Source organism: Ostrea edulis, chromosome 1 (assembly GCF_947568905.1).
Source record: "Ostrea edulis chromosome 1, xbOstEdul1.1, whole genome shotgun sequence".
Taxonomy (NCBI): Eukaryota; Metazoa; Mollusca; class Bivalvia; order Ostreida; family Ostreidae; genus Ostrea; species Ostrea edulis.
Window position 1 is genome coordinate 105,320,559 of NC_079164.1, and position 23,163 is coordinate 105,343,721.

Consider the following 23,163-nt stretch of genomic DNA (forward strand, 5'->3'; position numbering starts at 1 on the left):
GCTCACATAGCTCGCCTTGTATATAAAACATTGGCTAGACAAAGCTCACCTTGTATATAAAACATTGGCTAGACAAAGCTCACATAGCTCGACTTGTATATAAAACATTGGCTAGACAAAGCTCACATAGCTCGCCTTGTATATAAAACATTGGCTAGACAAAGCTCACATAGCTCGCCTTGTACAGGGCAATCATTAAACCATTGATAAATGGGGCTTACGTTAACCAAATAAATATTCAATAAAATACATGATCATATTTTCCTGTTAATAAACATGTACTAAATATTTTTTGATGATTTGACTAACATGAAACCAAAATATCAGCCATACCCAAAAATTTGATTCTTAATGTATTCTAGTCTCTGATTGGTCAAATTAAAATCAAGAAATGCAGGTTGATTGATTGATGTTTTCCGCCACACTCAACAATTTTTTAGTTATATGGTGGCGCTCAGTTTTTATTGGTGGAAGAGAGAACCCAGATACAATGTACTTGAGAAGAGACAACCGACCTTCTGCAAGTAAACTGGGAAACTTTCTCACTTACCGGCGCGAGCGGGATTCAAACCCGCGCCGACAGAGGTGAGAGGCCACAGTTATTTTTGTATATAAACGGGTTTCATATGGAGACACACCCCCTTGACAACCAGTTGCCAGAACTATTGTTTTCTATCTAAATTTACATCACAGCACTGTTTTGGGTTTTCTATGGAATAGAAAATCAACACGTGCAATAAGATACTTCCGTTAAGTACATAGATTGTTTTCTCGTCAAGCAAGACGTATAGAATCTACTTGTACGCAAATCACTGTTGTAAAGAATCTTTTTCTGTATGATGGTCGAATAATAGATTAAAACACAGATGATATATTCAAATTAATTATGAACCAAGTAAACATTGCCCTGTTTATTTTGAAATACATTTTCTCTGGGGAAAAATGGGAGTATTGCTTAATTGTTTGATCCGCCTTTCAACAAAGCAAACAAAAAAATCATGTCACATTTCAATCAAATGACGTTGGTCACATTGACATGTGGATTGCGATTTGTCACTTCCTAATACATATTTTCTTGTGTTGAATGTACTATTAGCGACAACGTTGCATGCAAGGGTAAAGTTTTCATGTACAGTAGTAGAAATTTTCATAGAGTTAAAAGCTGCAAATTATTGCATTTTCTGATATTTGAAGACTTATTTTGGGTAGGCCTAAACAATGCAATTTTCCATATTTTCTCGATCTGTAGTTGAGCAAATTAAAAATAAATCTTTAAAGGGCAGTGAAATATGCATTGCATGCATTGCCTACACATATTTTCTGTCATGACAAACTTCAATAACTACGTTTATAATATTTTGATATATAAGCTCCATAGAACTAAGATGGCTGTTTTAATTTACAGCTATAGACATTTTGTTGTGGTTGCTAAGTGAATCATTTAATGTCAATTTTGATAAATGAAGGTTAGTACATTTGTCTTTTGCATTAAATTATAAGGAATGACTTTAATTCTGGGGCATATCATACGAGTATAACCTCGTTTGGGTCAGTGAAAGCTCTTTTATAATCCACTTTGCAGATTATAAAGCATAGATAAATAAACTTTAAATACATGCACCGCAATTCATTCAGTCTTTTAATCAACATTGTACTTGAATTACATCAAATGGCAACATTCTATTGAATGGTGTACATCACAGGAGAATTGCTCTATTAAATGGATTACATCACCCTGAAATTGATTTAATGAACTTAATTATGTCACACTGGAATTACTTTGTTGAAGGGAAACAATCGGAAACAATTTATTGAATGACCCGCATTATCACTGTATTTCATGTTTAATTCATCTTATCAGAAGGAAGCGTGTATCATTTGAATCATTTTATTTCAAATTTTGTTTGTATTGGAAATTGTAGCATTAATAGTGAATGAAATGGTTATTGCACATAATCATATAAACATTAATAGGTGATGAAACATTGCATGTATATACATTATCAGGTGATGAAATGGTTATTGTACACAGAAGTTTTAAGCTAATTAACTGTCCTAGTCTTGCCCGGAGGTTCACAGTTCCCAAAGTCTTACTACCAACTTATATTATTACCTAATCTACATATAAATTGATATTACATATTTTTTTCTGTTTTCCAACTTTAATCAGCAGGAAAAGGTACACAAAATGGGCAGGGGTGAAACAGTTCATCACGTGACCTACTATTACCCGATCACGTGACAACCTGTTTTCCGGTCACGTTACGAACTGTTTCCCAGTCCCATGAGAAACTGTTGCATGATTAGTAGATTAGGTAATAAAACAATTATTTCATGCCTACTTGGGAAACAGTCAAAACTATTGCCCCACGGTAGTGGCGAAGACCCATGAAACTGTTGTCCTCAGCCTACAGCCTCTGACAAGTTTCCTGCGTCTTTGCCACTACCTTGGGACAATAGTTTTGACCGTTTCCCCGTGTAGGCATGAAATAATTGTGTAATAATTGATACACTCAAAATCCGGTTACCACAGTGCAGTTTTTTTAATTTTCAGAAAAACCCCAAGAAACCATTTTTGTAATCTCTGGGGTACACTGTCTGGTTTACTTAAATTTTTTGACAGTAGCTAGAGCATGGATAGAATCAATACCACTCCAGAGCACAGCTTCTTTGTTACTGTTATTCTGTTGTGATTCTGATGTCTGATCAGCTGATTGGTATATATACATGACAAATTCACGCATTCAAAATCTTTTTTTTAATAAGACTATACATGTACTGAGAGAAAATAATCCCAAGTTGATCTTCTTGATTAGTCCCTAACAATTCAAAGGAAAGATTCTTAATTCAAACAAACTTAATCTTTATAATGATCGAGGATAAAGGAAACCAGGCTCTTATAATTAGAATGAATTTGAATTCCTTACAACTTAAGAGGCTTTCTGTCAAGTTGGGTTAATAAATCTTACAGATTTTCAAACAGGTGGAAGATGACTGGCTGACTTTGATGCTCACTTTCAAATTGTGATCAAAAACAGAAACTGAATCAAATATCTCTAAAGAGAAATGATTAAGTAATTGATCTAATCCTTAAACATAAAAATGTATTCAGTACATACTCATAGAGTAAGAATTTTAAACTGACTCGCACCTTTTTGAGCCATGCTTCCTGACTTTTTTGTTGTTTTGAAATGAAACACTTCACTTCCTGCAACATGGTCATCTTCTTCATCTTCAAAAAGAAAGTGTACAGTTAGTTACTGCATGCACAGTAAGTGAAGATAATATACAGTGATCAATCTTAACTCCTACGAAGAATACAAAATCAAGAGAAGGGCAAACATGGACCTCCGGATATACCAGAGATGGGATCAGGTGCCTAGGAGGAGTAAGCATCCCCTGTCGACCGGTCACATCTACTGTGTCAGTGTGAGCCCTATATTTTGATCAAGCAAATGGAGTAATCCGTAGTCAAAATCAGCAGGTAAAAGAACAGCGTAACAATTGGTATGAAACACATCACACAGTATTCGATTCAGCGATATTTTGTATTTGCGAATAAGACGGTTATGATGACCATCAAATTTGCAAAATGCTGACTTTAACAAGACTGTTGAAATCCCTGTAACATCAACTTATTTGTCAGTAATCTGCCCAGATTTAAAAAAAATTATCATATGCAGAAACATGCTCTATCTCACATAACGAATCAGCTGAGGCATAAACACACTACATGCAGGTGATAATGAACTACTGCTACCAAATAGGGAAATGATGGAGAAGCCGAGGTCAGCTCGTTTATCATAAAATTGTGTACTTTAAATGTTTCCTCATAATTATGTATAAGTGTATTTAAGCCTTATTATACCTTCACTTTCTAAAGAAAGTTTGGATATATTGTTATTCCGGTTCATCCTTATGTCACACTCAGAAAACTTCTTCCTGAACAGTTTTGGAATATAAAGTCAAATGTGGTTAAAAAAAATTAAAATGCTTTTTTTCTGCAAAAACTGGTTCCCAAAACTCGATCCTCTTTAACATTTTACACAGTAGCTATTAATTCATCTCTTGGAATATGATTGGTGGTCAATTTCCTGAAGACGTGCAATGTTTATCAGGGGTCAAAGAGTGTGAAGTTGCTTCGATCGATCGAGAGATTATGTATATGTATATTACATTGCTCTTCTGATATTAGAAATAGCCAAAGTTTGAAAGGTTGCATATATCAGAATATCGAGAAAGAAAAAAATCAATTACTTGAGCTCTAGCAATAAAACCTCACATGAAAAATTTCAATTACTGAAAGAACATCAATGCTGATTTAGGTCAAGCAGTTACAATCACTGATTCATATGAAATTGTTTACAGATATATCTCAAATGATACTTTTTAAAATTTCAGTCTCCATCAAAAAAAGGACTACCACTATCACTCTTAAAATCAAATGGTCAAGGTCCTCAGCTTACATTTGAAAAGCACAAAGCAGATAAATATCACTTGAATCGGGGGATGTTAATTCACAGAATTCACTTGTAAAATCTAATCGGGGGACATAAATTCATGGAATTTGCTTGTAGAATCTAATCAAGGGACATAAATTCACGGAATTTGCTTGTAGAATCTATTTTCAAAAAGTTTCATCTATATACAATGGCTGATATGGCATCTATGAATTTTATCACAGTAGAAAATGGAAGAATGTCTGATTTTATATCTTAAATTCATTTAAATCCTATTACACCATTCTTACATTTCAAAGTGGATAGAGTGCACTATTCTTCCTTTTTCTTTACCCTGACCATCCCTTCTGTTTCATTGAAATATTTTATCTCTTTCACTGTGAGAGGTAATACCCCTTATATCTAAGACTTTTCGTCCAAGTTCTGGTGAGGCTGCAGAGGTAATGCTCTGTTTTCAGCATTGAACTATTAATCCCCCTAATACCTGCTGGCAGTTGAATATTTTCCTCCTCACTGTCACTTTTTTCCGTGATTTCGATGTCTTCTGTATACAGGTATTTCGATTGACTTCTGGAGTGCTGCAGTGACCGTCTGTTCTTCTGCTTAACTGTTAACAAATTCACGTCATCAATCGTACAGTATATAATTCTGTGAATATCTAACAATGAAAACAAATTAAAGTAATATATTGTATACCATATCTTGAAAGGAATGTGAATACGTGAATGACTTTTGCATAATATTCTAGATTCCTAAATATACACAAGGAATTTATCATTGTATATATTTGCAAGAGGCATCATTCGTGAAAATAAAATTATTTGCTTTAACTTTTCTGTTGCTAAAATACAGAAGTTTTATACTCTCAATTATTAGACAACTCACAATTTCACGCGATTTGATGCATACAAGTCATTTGTCGCGTAAAATAAGGAATCTAGAGTATTAAGTCAAAGTTGTATTCAATAAAATATGAAAACATTATTCAAGGTTGCAATGCAAATATGGTATTTTTATGAAAAAACAGGAAGATGATAATGTCCACATGTGTAGCTGGGACAGGATATGGTAAATTGAAGATATGAAAATAGGATGATTTCCACGCTTGAAACAGTGTGTGCATTAATTCTACTTAAATAAATGTATATTGTTGAAATCGTACTTATAATATTGTACCTAAGTTGACTTTTTTAAAGCTTTGATGAATAATTATGAAGCATTGTTGACTAAAAATGTCTTACTTATACAAGCATTATCATGATTATAGACATCATAATTATCATGGTTATAAGAACAACATGGGCCACATTGCTTACCTGAGCCACCTGGAACACCAACAGTGGCTCAACAAGCCAAATCAACTGACTCAAACCTGGCTTTAATCCCAATATCCCAATCGATATTTTTTAAAAATGCGGCACCAAAAAAGTTGGAAAAAGGAAAAACTCAATTTCATATAAAGTAATTCATCCTTATCATGTTTGTGTCCTGATGTTTCTTTAGTTGAGTAAACCCATTATTTATTCAGTGCAGATTTCTATGTATACATGTAACCATGCTTCAGTCATATCAATACGCCGGTTTCGAGATACGTTCGAGTTATTTCCCTTTGGAGAACTCTCGTACATAGTAAGGTGCGAAAGAATTTGTTTACACGCGGGAGTGGGACAGATATTCATCACAGCGTAAGAGAATGTACTCAGTAAGTTTCTCATACGCTGTTTGATAACTCGAATTCGACTGATACACAAACTAAGTAAGTGATAAGTATTTAGGAGGTAATTAATACATAGAATTCTTATCCTATCACGTTATTTCGCTGGTCATAAGTACCATATACAAGATATTTCTTGCAAATATACATTGTTTGTATGTTTCCACTTCGGTAAAACATTTCTTTCGATAGTATTTAGTATTTCCCACATTTACATATTTAAAGAGAAGCCACTTTTAATACATTTCATCGTCTTCCTCGTTGGCTGTATATCCACTCTGTCCCACTTAGGCATTCAAAGTTCCACTAAATGCACCTCCTATACAGAAGAGTTTGTATCTCGAAACTGGCGTATTGATTGACTGCCGCACTCCTTGTAAAGGAGGTACACGTATTACTATTGGTGAGAGAGCCCCGAGAAAATGCAAGAAGCATGAAAAGTAAAAAAAAAAAAAAAATATTGCATGAATTAATTTCACACACTGCAAAAATAATTGATTATCACTAAGAATAAAATTTTCGATTATAATCTATCATCGAAACAAGTTTCCTATTGTCTGTGATAGGACAACAAAAATCATCAAAATGTATTCAGTAATTAATGATGAAATAATCTAGAAACCCTAACTAGAGATTGTTTTTATGAAAAACAAATGTTTCCCCAGCTCCCCAAATTGGAAGTGCTCCAAATGAAACCTCCTTTTAATGTACTGCATGGTATGGAGGAGAAAGCATGAGCAGGCCGGAACACAGACAATATGAGCTCCGATAACGAACAGGGATAGACATTAAGTTTTTGTCTCAATTCCCCTTTGGGCAAGCGAACTTGAACTTTTACTTTTCTGAGTGAAAAACTTAGTTGTCCCGAATTTTTTAAAGACCCTATCATGCCTATCAATGAGTAATTTTAATCATCTCATTCTCTCTCTGTCAATCGGTGAATAGCTAAGTTTTTCCTTCTTTTATAGCATAGTTTTCCCTGTTTCAAGATTGTACTTCTTTCCCAATGTAAGAGCTTATACCTGTGAATTATCCCATAAAAGTTGCATTAATAGAGAATTGAATGAAATTGATGAAAAAAATGTTATTGAAAGTTATATAGTCTAAGATAAAAAAAAATGACAAAGCTCAATGTAGGGAAATCGATCTTTTCACCGCATAATAATGGACAAGGAATGCAACACGAAGCGAAGTTTTGATACAGGAATTATCAATGTTTTGTTTCATTTAAAAAAAAGTTTCATACATGTTGCAAATCAGTTTTTATTCAATTAACTCAATAAAATATCCATGGATGATATCAATTCTGTAAATTGTATTGCCGGTAAGAAATAACAACACACCGGCAATACTAGTAGGTGTAGCACTGCATGAATTTCTGACACATATGGTACAGATCATACTGCTGTCAGTGTTAATTGAACCCGGAAATTAGGATAGTCATGCCACCTGAATCTCACATTTGATTCTTTCTTATTCAGATTTATTTAATGTTTTCAACGTTGCCTTTTCTTTTATTGTCTTCTTTCTGAAATTTTATTTCACTAAAATATTGAGAGATACGGTTGTGAAGCCGCCATTTTCTCACAAACATGACTAAGATAAGTCATACGTCGCATAGTTTATTACTTACTGAAAGGACAAGATACAGTACTGTAATATCTACTAGAATGGGCCTTTGCAATAATCTGACAATTCGTTAAAGAAGACAAAAATATACGGAGTTGGACTTCACTTTCTAATATTTGATATTCATCAAGCTTAACAAATATAATTATCATAATCATTACATTTCTTTCTGAAATATTCACTTGCCCTCACTTAAGTTTCACTTGTCAGTTCAGATTTTCACTTGCCTTAAGCAATCGGACAACCGTTAATGTCGATCGGGGGGGGGGGGGGGGGGGGGGGGATCATTAAGTGACTCTTCATTTCTAACACCTGGAAATTGCATGAATATGACACAGCTCTGATAAAATGACTTATCTAGATACACACGACAACACAGCTTGATGGCACAGATGCAGTTAATAACATAATAACAGAGAACATCGGTTTCCTCCCCTTCTCAAGTCATTTAAGTGGATTGAGGGTTGATGCCTCCCTTAAGGTGTCAGGTCGATCCGTCCAACAGTTGGTCCTTCCCAAATCGATCCGTCACTAGATGGTCCGTCCCCTGGTCGATTTAGCCCATTTTGCTTAGTCGATCCCGCCTCTCCCAATTTTTTTTTATATTAAAGATATAATAAATGATTAATTACTTAAGAAAAAAGGAAAGTTTTTGCATAGTATATATTGTAGATAGTTATCAATTTGAAAATTAAATAACTGTCGGAGTTACTTATGTAAATACAATTGTTTGCACAATCCTTAGGCTTTATAATTTTTGTTTGAAGTGTGATGATCAGTACAATTGGTTATGAAAATATGTGCTCATTAATTATTGTAAAAACATCGTTATTTAAGTTTGTACAGCAATCAATGTAAAAGTGTGTCCATTAATCATTGTGAAAACACCTTAGTGAAAACACAGTCACTACTTACATGTAGTTTTTATAACTGTACTGTTGTGCAATCTTTGATCATTAATTGTGAGCTTACAGTAACCTAACTATTACATTATTTTTAACTCCAGAAGTCCAGAGAATTGCTCCGAGCTTAAGAATATTTTTTGATCTTCCGAAACCAAGGATATATAAGCCAATCTTCAAAATGGCCCATCATTCTGACAATGGAGTTTCCATGCCAGTACTGTCACCGGGAGGTCCGACCCCGGCAGCAAGTATTAGAGTGTGAAAGGTGCAAAAAATGGCAGCATTGTACATGCAACAAAGGTTGACCATTTTATTCATATTTCGTTGCTTAATGGTTGTTTCATCACGAAGTATGTTATGTTAGTCTGCAATCCAGCCAGGGTTGGCAAAAAAGTGGTCAATATGAGTATTGACCGGGCCGGTGGTCAATACTGGTTAAAACAGCTCAATACTGGTTAGTACTGGTCGATTGAAAATTATTTGGTCATTATAGTCTGTGTTATTTATTTTAAATGTTTAAGTGACCATTATGGTAAATATACTGTAATTCAAAACATGCACTCTCAGTTTATAATATACTTATAAGTCATAATATTAAATAAATAATGTACAAATGACTCTGTTGAATCGGGGAAGATGTAAAAGTTTCTGTTCAAATTCCTTAGTTTAATGAGATTTACCTATAAGTATTGTTTCATTAATCTTCATTTTTAACTGTTGAATAAACATTTGAGGGGGTCGGTTGGTTGGTGATGTTTTCATAACAATAATACGCACACTGGTCATCTCTGGTCTCAGCCTATGCTTATTAACACCTGTCAACTCTGCTTCCTGTGCTCAGGTAATGTCCAGCTATCTTTTATTATTCTTAATCTGTCCAGGTACATGTACAGTGTATTAACAGGTCTGTCTCCAATTCTCAAGCTATGCTATAGAACTGTGACCCTCTGGTAGGTACTGAAGATATTTCAGTCAGTTTCAGCAAACCAAATATATTAAACTTATGAAATTACATTTGATTATCTAATGAAAAATATTAATCAACAATTGATCCATATAAAGAAAAGACTTAATTTATCTTTATCTTTGCAAGAAATGTACAAAAATATAAAAATGGACAGTTTAAGTCACAATTGACCAGTATTGACCACTTGGGGAGTATTGACCGGGACGGTTAAAACCAATGGTTAAAACCGGGGGTGGTTTTAACCACCCAACCCTGATTATTATCCAGCCATATTTAAAATACCAGAGAGCATATCAAACGATTACTACCCTTACCTGATGTCAGAGGCACACACAATGAAGAGGAAATAAGCAGATGAATTAAACCAATTCAGTACTGTAAATAACACTTGGAAAAATAGTTCAAAAACGTGGTAAATTATTTTTTCTGGGCTGGATCGACTGTGGGACGGATAGTCTTGGGACGGATCGGTAATAGGACGAATCAACTAAGGGACGGATTGATAATGGGACAGAACGTCTAGAAATTCTCCCTAAACTTTCTATTCTCTCCTTAAGCCTTAATACTTGTACCAAGTATAGTTTCAATTATTCAAGTCCATCATAGATTATACCAACTATGATTATCGATAATGTTGTTAATGTAAAATTCAAATTGGATGCCTGACACGTGAAAGGGTTTAACGGCTGTAATGATAATCTTGGAAAAATAGTGGACATTTTAAATTTATTTTTTCAGGTGCAAAAACTATAATAAGTCTAATTACCATTATTTTCATATTTTCCCCAAAAGCATTTATAATTGAGCAATGAGCATTTTAATAACTAGGCCAAATAAGCTAGTATGTTAATTCATTTAACTGTTTAATTCAATATTAGCATGAAGGTATTTCAGATTGATTTTGCAGCAAACATATTATTGTTTTAGATGGATTATTCAACTGAATGAAGAACAATTAAGGACTTTAAAGTTTTAAGGATATATCTTTGAAAATTTCAAATACCTCATTCTCTTAAGACGAGAGTTTTAGCTTATACCGTCCCGATAGCTCTTTAACCATTTTACCGGCACTCAGCTAACGATAAGCACTTGCATATTGAATTGAAATTGGAATCTGAGAAAATTCGAATTACATCATAAAATACATTTATAACTATTAAAGATTTGCATTCAAAATTATTTCCCCCACCTTTCCTCTTTTGATTGGCATCGATTATGTGTTCAATTACATCGTCATCGCCAACAAAAGAGACAGACACACATTTCCTGCGTGGTCTACCGGCGCATGTTGACATTTTGCATTCCCCGCGAAAATCGCTCTTCTGTGATTGAAGGAAAAATTGTTTTTCATAAGGTAAACACAACAGGCTGAACAGGCCGAAATGCAAAATGAAATGATAAATGTTTTATGAACATTTTAGTCTTGACAGTAACTCGTTGTATTTAAGAATTTACAAGTTTCGTTGCACAGTGTATATAGAATGCCAGACTAGTTCACACACTTCAAACTGAGGACTGTCTAAGGGGTCGCGTGTCGTTCTAAATACGTAATTGGACCCCAATATTGAGATGCAAGGGAACAGAATGAAGATAACAGTTAATTTGTAAAACAATTTTCTCAGTTATTCAATGTTTTTATGAATAAATAGATAAGTTACATTATAATAGACCAACCACAGGAACCGGTAATTGTGTCTGTAGTGATAAAGTAGGGGTCTATACCATACCACCCCTAATAAAAAAAAACCCAAGTTGTGTTTTTTATTGGGTGGTGGTGGTATGGTATTAGTTGTGGTTTTTTATTAGGAGGTAGTATTATTATTACCAGTTCCTGTGGACCAATGAAAAAATCAATCAGAACTTCAAACTGTCCTCTGATCTATGTGGAATTTGATTTCTAGGTCTATTTTATTGACTGACTACCAGGAAATATCACAGGCACCTGAAGTGTGGATAGCTTGTATCGATCTTATGTACATATCCCCCCTTTCTAGGCTATCCACACTTCAGGTGCCTGTGGGAAATATATACACAGAAGCAGACCTCACTTTGGTCCATAGAGACTACCTCTGAAATGAAAGAGAAATCCATGGAGACCAATTTAGATAAAAAAAAAGAGATCCATGAAGATTATCTCTAAAAGAGAGATCCATGAAGATTATCTCTAAAAGAGAGATCCATGGAGATTATCTCTAAAAGAGAGATCCATGAAGATTATCTTTAAAAGAGAGACCCATGAAGATTATCTCTAAAAGAGAGATCCATGGAGATTATCTCTAAAAGAGAGATCCATGGAGAGAGAGACCCATGAAGATTATCTCTAAAAGAGAGATCCATGGAGATTATCTCTAAAAGAGAGATCCATGGAGATTATCTCTAAAAGAGAGATCCATGGAGATTATCTCTAAAAGAGAGATCCATGGAGATTATCTCTAAAAGAGAGATCCATGGAGATTATCTCTAAAAGAAATCCATGAAGATTATCTCTAAAAGAGAGATCCATGAAGATTATCTCTAAAAGAGAGATCCATGAAGATTATCTCTAAAAGAGAGATCCATGGAGATTATCTCTAAAAGAAATCCATGAAGATTATCTCTAAAAGAGAGATCCATGAAGATTATCTCTAAAAGAGAGATCCATGGAGATTATCTCTAAAAGAGAGATCCATAAAGATTTAATATCTCTAAAAGAGAGATCCATGAAGATTTAATATCTCTAAAAGAGAGATCCATGAAGATTTAATATCTCTAAAAGAGAGATCCATGAAAATTTTCTCTAAAAGAATGACCCATGGAGAGTATGTACCTCTTGGTTCGCTTTACCACACAAAGACTTCAGACAGATATGTTCAATAAATTATAATAATTATGGTCATTTTAAAATGTATATAGGATATTATCAATTATGAACAAGAGCCAAATTACTCCAAAACTTCAAAGTGCTTGATGACGGGCAAAGTAAATGGAAGGGGAAGAAGGAGGGGCATTGGAGAGAAGAGACGAAAGTGGGAAGGAGGGGACAGAGGTGGAACACCCTCAACCCCCCCCCCCCCCCAACCCCTCATGATTGCAATACGCCAGTTTCGAGATACGAACTCTTCTGTATAGGAGGTGCATTTAGTGGAACTTTGAATGCCTAAGTGGGACAGAGTGGATATACAGCCAACTAGGAAAACGATGAAATGTATTAAAAGCGGCTTCTCTTTAAATATGTAAATGTGGGAAATACAAAATTCTATCAAAAGAAATGTTTTACCGAAGTGGAAACATACAAACAATGTCATATTTACAAGAAATATCTTGTATATGGTACTTATGACCAGCGAAATAACGTGATAGGATAAGAATTCTATGTATTTAATTACTCCCTAAATACTTATCACTTACTTAGTTTGTGTATCAGTCGAATTTGGGTTATCAAACAGCGTATGAGAAACTTACTGAGTACATTCACTTACGCTGTGATGAATATCTGTCCCACTCCCGGGTGTAAACAAATTCTTTCACGCCTTACTATGTACGAGAGTTCTCCGAAGGGAAATAACTCGGACGTATCTCGAAACCGGCGTATTGAATGTGAATGTTGGCGATCCACAAACACACTTTCCATTATTTAGCATTTATTAGTGATATTGGGTCTCTTTGTACAAGATAATTTATAACTTGTTCATTCTCTTGTTCCAGTATTCGTGTGTCTGCAGCATTACAAGTGATATGATGACTGTGTGGAAACCACTGGACTGTTTTAAGGAAAAATCTGGTAAATAGATATCTAGATAATGATGGGAGGCCAACATATTTCATAAAATCAAAGCCTGAGGAACAAAATTTTGAGACTTGGATGTATTTTTCAACAACTGTGATCATTATTTTTTGCCAAAATAGTAGGCAGTAAAGATTATATCAGACAACTACCTGAGGAGAAGACAAGTGCTCAACATGCAATTGTCAAAATCCTTATTACGTTTTGACAACAGGAAAACCATTACACTACTAGCCATTATAATTACGTATTACTGCTAGCCATTATAATTAAGTATTACTGCTAGGTGAACATTATAATTACGTATTACTGCTAGGTAACCATTGTAATTACGTATTACTGCTAGCCATTATAATTACATATTACTGCTAGCCATTATAATTACGTATGACTGCTAGCCATTATAATTACGTATTACTGCTAGCCATTATAATTACGTATTACTGCTAGCCATTATAATTACGTATTACTGCTAGGTGAACATTACACTACTAACCATTATAATTATGTATTACTGCTAGCCATTATAATTACGTATTACTGCTAGGTAACCATTATAATTACGTATTACTGCTAGCCATTTTAATTACGTATTACTGCTAGGTAACCATTATAATTACGTATTACTGCTAGGTGAACACCTGCTCAAGAGTGGCAAATCATAATATACAAATAGGCATATGATATTGCATAGAGGAAAGACATTTGAAATGCAATAGTTTGAAGTATTGCACACATGAGTTGAATGAATGATATAAGATTCGTCAATGCAATTGGAAGCATATCATACAGTAAATATAACTTGTCAATGATTATTAGGAAGTCACTTGGACCTCCAAATTTTGTTCCTAACATAAATTATTTTCAATGTATATCCATATTGAAAACTAGATCTACGCTGTAGTGTAATTTTTTATACACCCACATAAAAATGCGGGAGTATTATGCTATACTGCTGTCGTTCGTCTGTCTGTCCCTTTAACTTTGTCTTCGCAACTCCTCCTAAACCCTCTGGGGGATTTTGATGAAAATGAGTACAAAGAAAGATCACAATGTGGAGCTGTGCATATTGCAAGGGGAATGCTATCCAATGTTTTTAAAGGAGTTGTGGCCCTTGGACTTAATTTTTTCTATTCAAAATACTTTGTCTTTGCAACTTCTCCTATTAACCCTTTGGGGGATTTTAATGAAGTTTGGCACAAAGAAAGATCACAATGTGGAGGTGTACATACTGCAAGGGAAATGCTGTCCAATTTTTTTAAAGGAGTTACAGCTCTTGAACTTGGTTATTTTTTCTATTCAAAATACTTTGTCTCCACAAATCCTCCTAAAACCTTTGGGGGATTTTGATGAAACTTGGTACAAAGACAGATCACTAAGTGGAGATGTGCATATTACAAGGGGAATGCTGCACCACTATTTTTGAAGGAGTTAGGGCCATTGGACTTAGATTTAGTTTATGCAAGTACTTTGTCTTCACAACTCCTCTTAAACCCATTGGGGGATTTCAATGAAACTTAGAACATAGGAAGATCACAATGTGTAGATGTGCATATTACAAGGGGAAATGCTGTCCCACTTTTTGTGAAGGAGTTATAGCCCTTGGACTTAGTTTAATGCAAAATACATTGTTATTGCAACTCTGACGAAATCCTTTTGAGGATAATCCTTTCTTGTTCAAATTCCTGGGTCAATAATGTCTGCGGGCATATCATGTACCAGTTTAGCGGTGCTCTATTTTTTCCATAGGAGTTGAAAATTCTTCTTTATAACAGAAGATTCCTAATTTACAAGTTCTTTATTAGTAAGTTTTACTGTATAAAGTTAAGCTTTCTTGAATTACAGACATCATGAATTTCATGAAAATCTTTAAATCATTAATGATATTATTGAATTAATGGGTTGTTCATGAATATATTAAGCTACAACTTGCTCTTCTTACTTATCGAATAAAAAGATAAATGTTGATGACAATAAGGTAATTTTTTTCTTCAAAATATTGAATTGTAATATTGTTTGGAAGAAACTTGGTTGCTACATATGTGGGTAACATCGAGTTATTGCTTTCAATAATTTTGCTAAAGTTGACAGTAATTCCAGATTAATTAGAGATATTTGCAGATGTTAATTCTTTATTCAAAATTCAGCACCCCAAGATGTAGCAAAAAGAAAAGCTGTTGATTTTGGCTTGTGTTTTACATATAGTTGATGATTATTTTATGCAGATGAAACAAAATTTATGTCCTTTAAAATACTGAATGTCAGAAGTATAGGAACTGATTAATTTTCATTTTTCTTTGGACATGTTTGATGGTGATACATTATATCAATATTATGTTTTAATGTCATTTTCACATATCAAAAGTTTATTTTCAGAAACAAGAATTGTACTGCTATTATTGAATCAACCAAATTCATACAACAAATCATTTCTTACAAATCTCTGGAATAAAGGTAAGAAATTGACATTTCTTAATAGATCTATTGAATGCCATGAAGTTGACAACAAAATTTAAGAGTTGGTTGCTTAGCGATAAGTTGAACAATTTTGCAATACCGGTAGGTTACTGTAGATTCCTAAATATATGTGACGAATTTATTATCGCGTAATTTCACAAGAGCATCACTCATGAAATAAAATGATTTGCTTTTATTTCTTTTGTTAAAATACATGAAAGAACTCTTACATTAACAGATCACACGTGAATTCGTGTTCGCGGAATTTGACATATACGACTCATTTCACCATTTGAAGTACTCTTCTAAAATAAGGAATCTACAGTATTGCAATACATTGTAATTCAAATGTTAGCAATTAGCTGAATGAAGTTCATATATCGACTAATTATTGATGGTGTTGTAATCTGTGTCAGCTTCGTTTTGGGTATCAGTTGATGTGTATATTCTGTGTTTCAGCCTTGTTTTGGGTATCAGTTGATGATGTTGTATTCTGTGTTTCAGCCTTGTTTCGGGTATCAGTTGATGGTGTTGTATTCTGTGTTTCAGCCTTGTTTTGGGTATCAGTTGATGATGTTGTATTCTGTGTTTCAGCCTTGTTTCGGGTATCAGTTGATGGTGTTGTATTCTGTGTTTCAGCCTTGTTTTGGGTATCAGTTGATGATGTTGTATTCTGTGTTTCAGCCTTGTTTCGGGTATCAGTTGATGGTGTTGTATTCTGTGTTTCAGCCTTGTTTTGGGTATCAGTTGATGGTGTTGTATTCTGTGTTTCAGCCTTGTTTTGGGTATCAGTTGATGGTGTTGTATTCTGTGTTTTAGCCTTGTTTTGGGTATCAGTTGATGGTGTTGTATTCCGTGTTTTAGCCTTGTTTTGGGTATCAGTTGATGGTGTTGTATTCTAGCTGTGTTTCAGCCTTGTTTTGGGTATCAGTTGATGGTGTTGTATTCTGTGTTTCAGCCTTGTTTTGGGTATCAGTTGATGGTGTTGTATTCTGTGTTTCAGCCTTGTTTTGGGTATCAGTTGATGATGTTGTATTCTGTGTTTCAGCCTTGTTTCGGGTGTCAGTTGATGGTGTTGTATTCTGTGTTTCAGCCTTGTTTCGGGTATCAGTTGATGGTGTTGTATTCTGTGTTTCAGCCTTGTTTCGGGTATCAGTTGATGGTGTTGTATTCTGTGTTTCAGCCTTGTTTTGGGTATCAGTTGATGATGTTGTATTCTGTGTTTCAGCCTTGTTTCGGGTATCAGTTGATGGTGTTGTATTCTGTGTTTCAGCCTTGTTTCGGGTATCAGTTGATGGTGTTGTATTCTGTGTTTCAGCCTTGTTTTGGGTATCAGTTGATGGTGTTGTATTCTGTGTTTTAGCCTTGTTTTGGGTATCAGTTGATGGTGTTGTATTCCGTGTTTTAGCCTTGTTTTGGGTATCAGTTGATGGTGTTGTATTCTAGCTGTGTTTCAGCCTTGTTTTGGGTATCAGTTGATGGTGTTGTATTCTGTGTTTCAGCCTTGTTTTGGGTATCAGTTGATGGTGTTGTATTCTGTGTTTCAGACTTGTTTCGGGTATCAGTTGATGATGTTGTATTCTGTGTTTCAGCCTTGTTTCGGGTGTCAGTTGATGGTGTTGTATTCTGTGTTTCAGCCTTGTTTCGGGTATCAGTTGATGGTGTTGTATTCTGTGTTTCAGCCTTGTTTTGGTTATCAGTTGATGGTGTTGTATTCTGTGTTTCAGCCTTGTTTCGGGTATCAGTTGATGGTGTTGTATTCTGTGTTTCAGCCTTGTTTTGGGTATCAGTTGATGGTGTTGTATTCTGTGTTTTAGCCTTGTTTTGGGTATCAGTTGATGGTGTTGTATTCCGTGTTTTAGCCTTGTTTTGGGTATCAGTTGATGGTGTTGTATTCCGTGTTTCAGCCTTGTTTCGGGTATCAGTTGATGATGTTGTATTCTGTGTTTCAGCCTTGTTTCGGGTATCAGTTGATGGTGGTACCAATCATCTGTATGATGCATTCAAAGATGAAGCAGCTGCCTACCTTCCTGATCTAATTACCGGGGATTTTGATTCAATCCAGGACTCTGTAAAAAGGTTTTATCAGGACAAGGTAAGCAGCTCGGCTATAACTGCAGTGTGGTACAGATGTACAGTCAACTCTCGATAAACCGCCACCTTTTGATCTTATGAAATTATGGCATTATAACGAATTTGGCGATGAATTGAATTACTGCCATCTTGAAGAAATAGAGTTACCGTTCTTTTATATGTAAGAGTTATCTTTCCTCTATTTACAATACTTATGTAAGTGAGCGATCGGGTAACATTCGGTAAAACAATCCTGTCTCGTCTATGTTATAAATATCTGTCAAATCATAATTTTTCATTACTTCTATTGCCTCTTTCCGGCCATCAATAATCAAACTCACATCAATTCCGGCACTTTCACCGCTTATAATTCTGGATGAAATTCCATGACGTTGTTTGAAACGAGTTAGCCACCCTTCAGAATATTTGAAATTGGATATTCCTAGCTCTGCACCATACTGTTTTCCCTTTTCAATTATCATATCCCCGGTAACAGGAATGTTTTTTGTCCTGACTTGTTTAAACCACATAAACAACGCCTTTTCTAAGTCAGTATTAAGTGCACTGCGGTGCCGTTTCCTGGCAGGCGAGCCTTCAGAGATTGGGTCAGGGTTGGCAAGAATTGCATCCTTTGCTACTAAGATGTCGCCCACTGTCCTTCTTTTTATAGACTTTTCCCATAAAACAGAAAAATGATTTGCAATATCCTGATGGGTACATTTTGGATGATGTCCTTGGTACGTAATGATTTGCTTTTTCCAGTAACCTATATACTAGTATATAGGTCCCTGCTTTTTCTCATCGAAATTTAACAGGACCCTCTTTCGTGGCGAAGCCATAGCTAAATTGAAATGTGTTTCTATGATGTATAAACAACTTGACTACAGTTCATCTCTAGTAATTTTCTTGTTTATTCAATACAGCAATTACTGGGATCCTTCTGTCCAGGTGTATGCTGGAGATTGATAATGACCAATTTACCGCTTCACTGACCACGTGCACCCATGGCGGTTTATCGAGATAATTAACACATTGAAATAGACTTTTGTATTGAAAACACTGTGGCAAATGGCGATAGCGAATTTGGCGTTTTAACTAGAGTTTTAAGTAACAGGAAAAATGTTCCTAGAAAAATGCGGCGTTATAACGAAAATGGCGATGAATTGAGTGGTGATAATTCGAGTTACCTGTATATGTATGTGCAATTAACACAATTTTGTCAAAATTATTGAGGACCATCATGAAACTTTTTATGCCCTCATTCAAAGAAGAGGGGCATATTGCTTTGCACCTGTCGGTCGGTCCATCAATCTGTTTGTAGATCACATATGGTCTGCTCAATATCTTGAGAACCATTCACTTGATCGTATTGACATTTCGTGTGTGGGTTGGTTATGAGTAAAAGAGAACCCCTATTGATTTTCAGGTCCAAAGGTTAAGGGTCAATCCACTCTGGCTATAGGAAGATATTGTCCACTCAATAACTTGAGAAACCTTTCCTTGACAGACATAAAACTTGGTACACTGAAACATCCTAAGAAGTTGATGACTCCTATTGCTTTTTAGGTCATATTGTCAAAGGTCAAGGGTCAAACTGGACATAGGAATTTACTGTCCACTCAATATCGTGAGAACCCTTTGCTTGACATACATTAAACTTGGAACACTGGTACATCCTAAAGAGTAGATGGCCCTATTGATTTTGAGGTCACATGGTCAAATGTCAAGGGTGAAACTGGGCATAGGAAGATACTGTTCACTCAGTATCTTGAGAACCCTTTGCTTGACAGACATTAAACTTGGAACACTGGTACATCCTAAAGAGTAGATGACCCAGGGCTCGCGCTGCCCATCGCATTTGTCGCATTTTGCGATTTTTCAGGAAAAAATGCGACAGAAATTCCGGAAATGCGACACGGACATTTCGTATTTTAGTATTCGCGCGCCATTTTGAATTTCAGCTGTTGGCATCCAAACAGCCTCAGGGCTGTTTTACCTGTACAGAATGTGGATACCCTGTCGCATGGGAACAAAAAGACTTAGGGGCGTCTTGTTTATTTAGCAGTTAACACAAAACAAAGGATCGATCCTCTATGTGCAGGTAGGTGTGAATGAAATGAACTTTGCGTGTGCCAGTTGCCTACAGTACACATCGTAAATATAGAGATACCCGAGTCATTACTGGGGAGCTACCTGTTTTGTACTGGATGGAATAAAAAGCGTGTGATTGTGCACACAAGCTAGTCAATGGAAGATACTTCCGTGTTAATAAAGATATATAAAATTTAATTTGTCGGTTCATCACAGTACAAAAGCGATTTCATCTAGAAAGGTAAACTAGAATGTTCAACTATATTTTCTAATCCATTTGACGTTAGTATAGTATATAAATAGAGGAATGTTGGGAAATTGCATTATTCTTTAGGTCTTTAGTTTGATCTATTTAGAAAATGGCCATGAGGAAACGCAAAACAGTAGGTTCTTCTGAAATTGCTATCCTGTCATCTTTTGACTTCACATCATCTTAAGCCATTTAAAATTTGTTTCAGACTTCATGAAGTCCCTTCTCCTCTACATGATGAGATTCACCGAAGGACCACTTTGTCGTTCTGGATTTCAAGATGAAAACAGGATTCTTCAGTGAAAATGTGATGTGAAACTATGATCATGTGTTATGTATTACAGTAATTAATTTTCAGTAACTTTGTCATCAGTGACTTTTTCTAGACTGCAAATTTAATGAGTAATATATGTCATTTACACTACTAAAATGATTAATAAACATTTAGAAACTCATTTCTTGTCTTTATTTAATATAGCCAGTTTATATGCTATGAAATACTCCTATTTTTTTCTGGTATGAAATAGAATTGAGTCAACTTAGCCAAAAACAATATTTAGAAATAAAACCATGATTGTGCTGCAATGTCATCAGACTGACTAAAAAGCAATCTGCTGAAATACAATCGATTTTCACAATATCCTAATAATTATAGTGATTTGTGATAAAAGCTAAACAAAGCTATGTTGTATACATTGTGTAAGAATAATCAGAGATATGATATGTTGTATATGCCTCTTGAATAATATACATGAAATATAGATCTACAGTAAACGTGTATGGGTTGATGCACGCGCGCCAGATTGCGACACAAAATTTTGATCCAGTGTGAGCCCTGTGACCCCTATTAATTTTGAGGTCACATGGTAAAAGGTCGAGAGGGCCAATCCACTCTGGACATAGGAAGATATTGTCTGCTCAATACCTTGAGAACCATTTGCTTGATTTACATCAAACTTGGTACTCTGGTACATCGTAAGAAGTAGATGACCCCTATTAATTTTGGCTTCATATGGTAAAAGGTCAAGGCTCAAATTTGACAGAGTAATATATTGTCTCCTACATTTTAAGAATCATTTGCTTGATTGACTCTAAACATGGTACACTGATACATCCTAAGGAATACATGACCCCATTCATTTATAGGTCACATGGTGAAAGGCCAAGGGTTAATCCACTCTGGACATAGGAAGACATGGTCCACTCAATATCTTGAATTGTTTTGACACTTAATTGCCAATTAAATGATGCATGTGTATAACTCTTTTCAATTTTGCACTACGAAGGCATATTATGTTTTACAAATATTCGTTGGTTGTTGTTTTTTTCCATTTATATAATTAAAAGTAAAGGTAATCAAGAGTAACTTGTTTGTATCATCAGCATGAAATAGATTTTCAAATTTTCAATCATTCTAGAATTAAATGTGACATCATGACATAGGCCTATATGTATTACTTAATCCATTAGGGAGTAGAGATTGTGGAAACCCCGGATCAAAACTACACAGACTTTACAAAGGCCATTATGGAGATTAGCAAAAGATTGGAAGATCAACAGGTCAGTAGAATTTCAGATAACATAAAACTGTCCAGCATCCAGAGTTCTTGAAATTTCTTTGGAAGTGTCAGACATTTGGTCCGATACTGTTAGAAATAGTGTCAGCCCAAACAAAATTTTGTCAGTCCAGAAAAAAATGCATTGCTTTTTAGGTTTTTATAAATTTTATTTATAATCAACATGTGTTATTGTATTCAATCTCCATCTCAGCTATACGTTCATAAATTCTCCTTTCATACCCTTTGGCATCTTCCTCACACTCTGAATCTTCTTCAATTCACCGAGTCACTTTTTTGCTCCATTTCTCTCTCATCCTTCACTTCTGTCCCATCCTCCACTTCTCTCTCACGCTCCACTTTTCTCTCTATCCTGTCTATTCCTCTCAACTTCTTTCTCATCTTCCTCTGCAATCGTTTAAATTACTCTCTCTCACTTTGGCCCGGGTGTAGTTGGTCTCGCGACTTTGAGCAGATGGTGTCACCTAGTAATAGGTAAAACCGCATCAAACAAGTCATTGTCTCCCAGATTCCCGGTTTCTTTTCTCCTCATAGTTCTCACAACAGATTCTTCACGTTTACGTTTCAATGTCTTGCCGGATTTAGCATCGGTTTGAAAATTTATGGGCCACATGGCCGCCATTTTTTCCCGGTAAAAAACGGACTTCGATCCCGATCTTTTATCGGCCATCAGGACCGACAATTAAGTAATTTGTGTCGGACATTTACTACTTTTATCGGATAATCCGACATTACCGACACTTTTCAAGAACTCTGAGCATCAGAGGTGCAGGCTCTCTATTGTCTCTCTCTATACGTCTAGTTTGCTGTCTTGTTCATTCACAATATCAAACCTCTCCTGACTTATGCATGGGGCTGTAGTGAAATATGATGTAGTATACAATGGTGTTCCATTATACATATGCGTACCACGGTAGATAAATCTACTTTAGAATCATTAGATTTTGTGGGTATACCCCAATCCTACAAACTTTGAATCACATGTGAAATATACAATCTATTTTGTGTTTTTAAAAATGTACAGAAACCATATCAGCAAAATTAAATCCCATCGAAACTTTAAAATTTTGACAATCCATGAAATCCTCCCCTGAATTTAAGTGATTGCACACTGTATTCTTAGTGGATACGGTGATAAATGTACACAATCGCACTGTCCTCATTAAAGTTCAATGCAGTATGTTTACTTGAAAATTCTATTAAGATTACAGTTAACGTGGAACATTTCGGGGGCTTTGGCCCCATCAGGGTGAAGTGACCAACAGACCGCCTTGTCT

General features: G+C 35.2%; 2 protein-coding genes across 5 annotated transcripts in view; one reads left to right on the top strand and one right to left on the bottom strand.

Annotated features, from left to right (window-relative positions):
- The window catches only part of LOC125668114 (origin recognition complex subunit 2-like), a 36,776-nt gene that overhangs the window by 12,167 nt on the left and 1,446 nt on the right, over positions 1 to 23,163 (bottom strand). Inside the window, exons 3-5 of one of the 3 annotated variants that reach the window (XM_056153167.1) lie at positions 4,945 to 5,067; positions 3,869 to 3,942; positions 3,152 to 3,232 (exon numbers count right to left, since the gene is read on the bottom strand). In XM_056153167.1, coding sequence (XP_056009142.1) covers positions 3,152 to 3,232; positions 3,869 to 3,914 — 127 coding nt within the window. In that variant the 5' untranslated portion in view covers positions 3,915 to 3,942; positions 4,945 to 5,067. Of the gene's footprint in view, positions 1 to 3,151; positions 3,233 to 3,868; positions 3,943 to 4,750; positions 4,916 to 4,944; positions 5,068 to 10,864; positions 10,990 to 23,163 lie in introns of those variants that run through there. The other 2 variants (XM_048901907.2, XM_056153168.1) reach the window with 2 other exon arrangements.
- LOC125668204 (thiamin pyrophosphokinase 1-like) overlaps positions 11,148 to 23,163 on the top strand; it is a 29,055-nt gene continuing 17,039 nt past the window's right edge. For both annotated transcript variants that reach the window (XM_048902042.2, XM_056153169.1), the window contains exons 1-5: positions 11,148 to 11,279; positions 13,360 to 13,435; positions 15,815 to 15,892; positions 17,848 to 17,990; positions 21,780 to 21,869. In XM_048902042.2, coding sequence (XP_048757999.1) covers positions 13,390 to 13,435; positions 15,815 to 15,892; positions 17,848 to 17,990; positions 21,780 to 21,869 — 357 coding nt within the window. In that variant the 5' untranslated portion in view covers positions 11,148 to 11,279; positions 13,360 to 13,389. The remainder of the gene's footprint in view (positions 11,280 to 13,359; positions 13,436 to 15,814; positions 15,893 to 17,847; positions 17,991 to 21,779; positions 21,870 to 23,163) is intronic.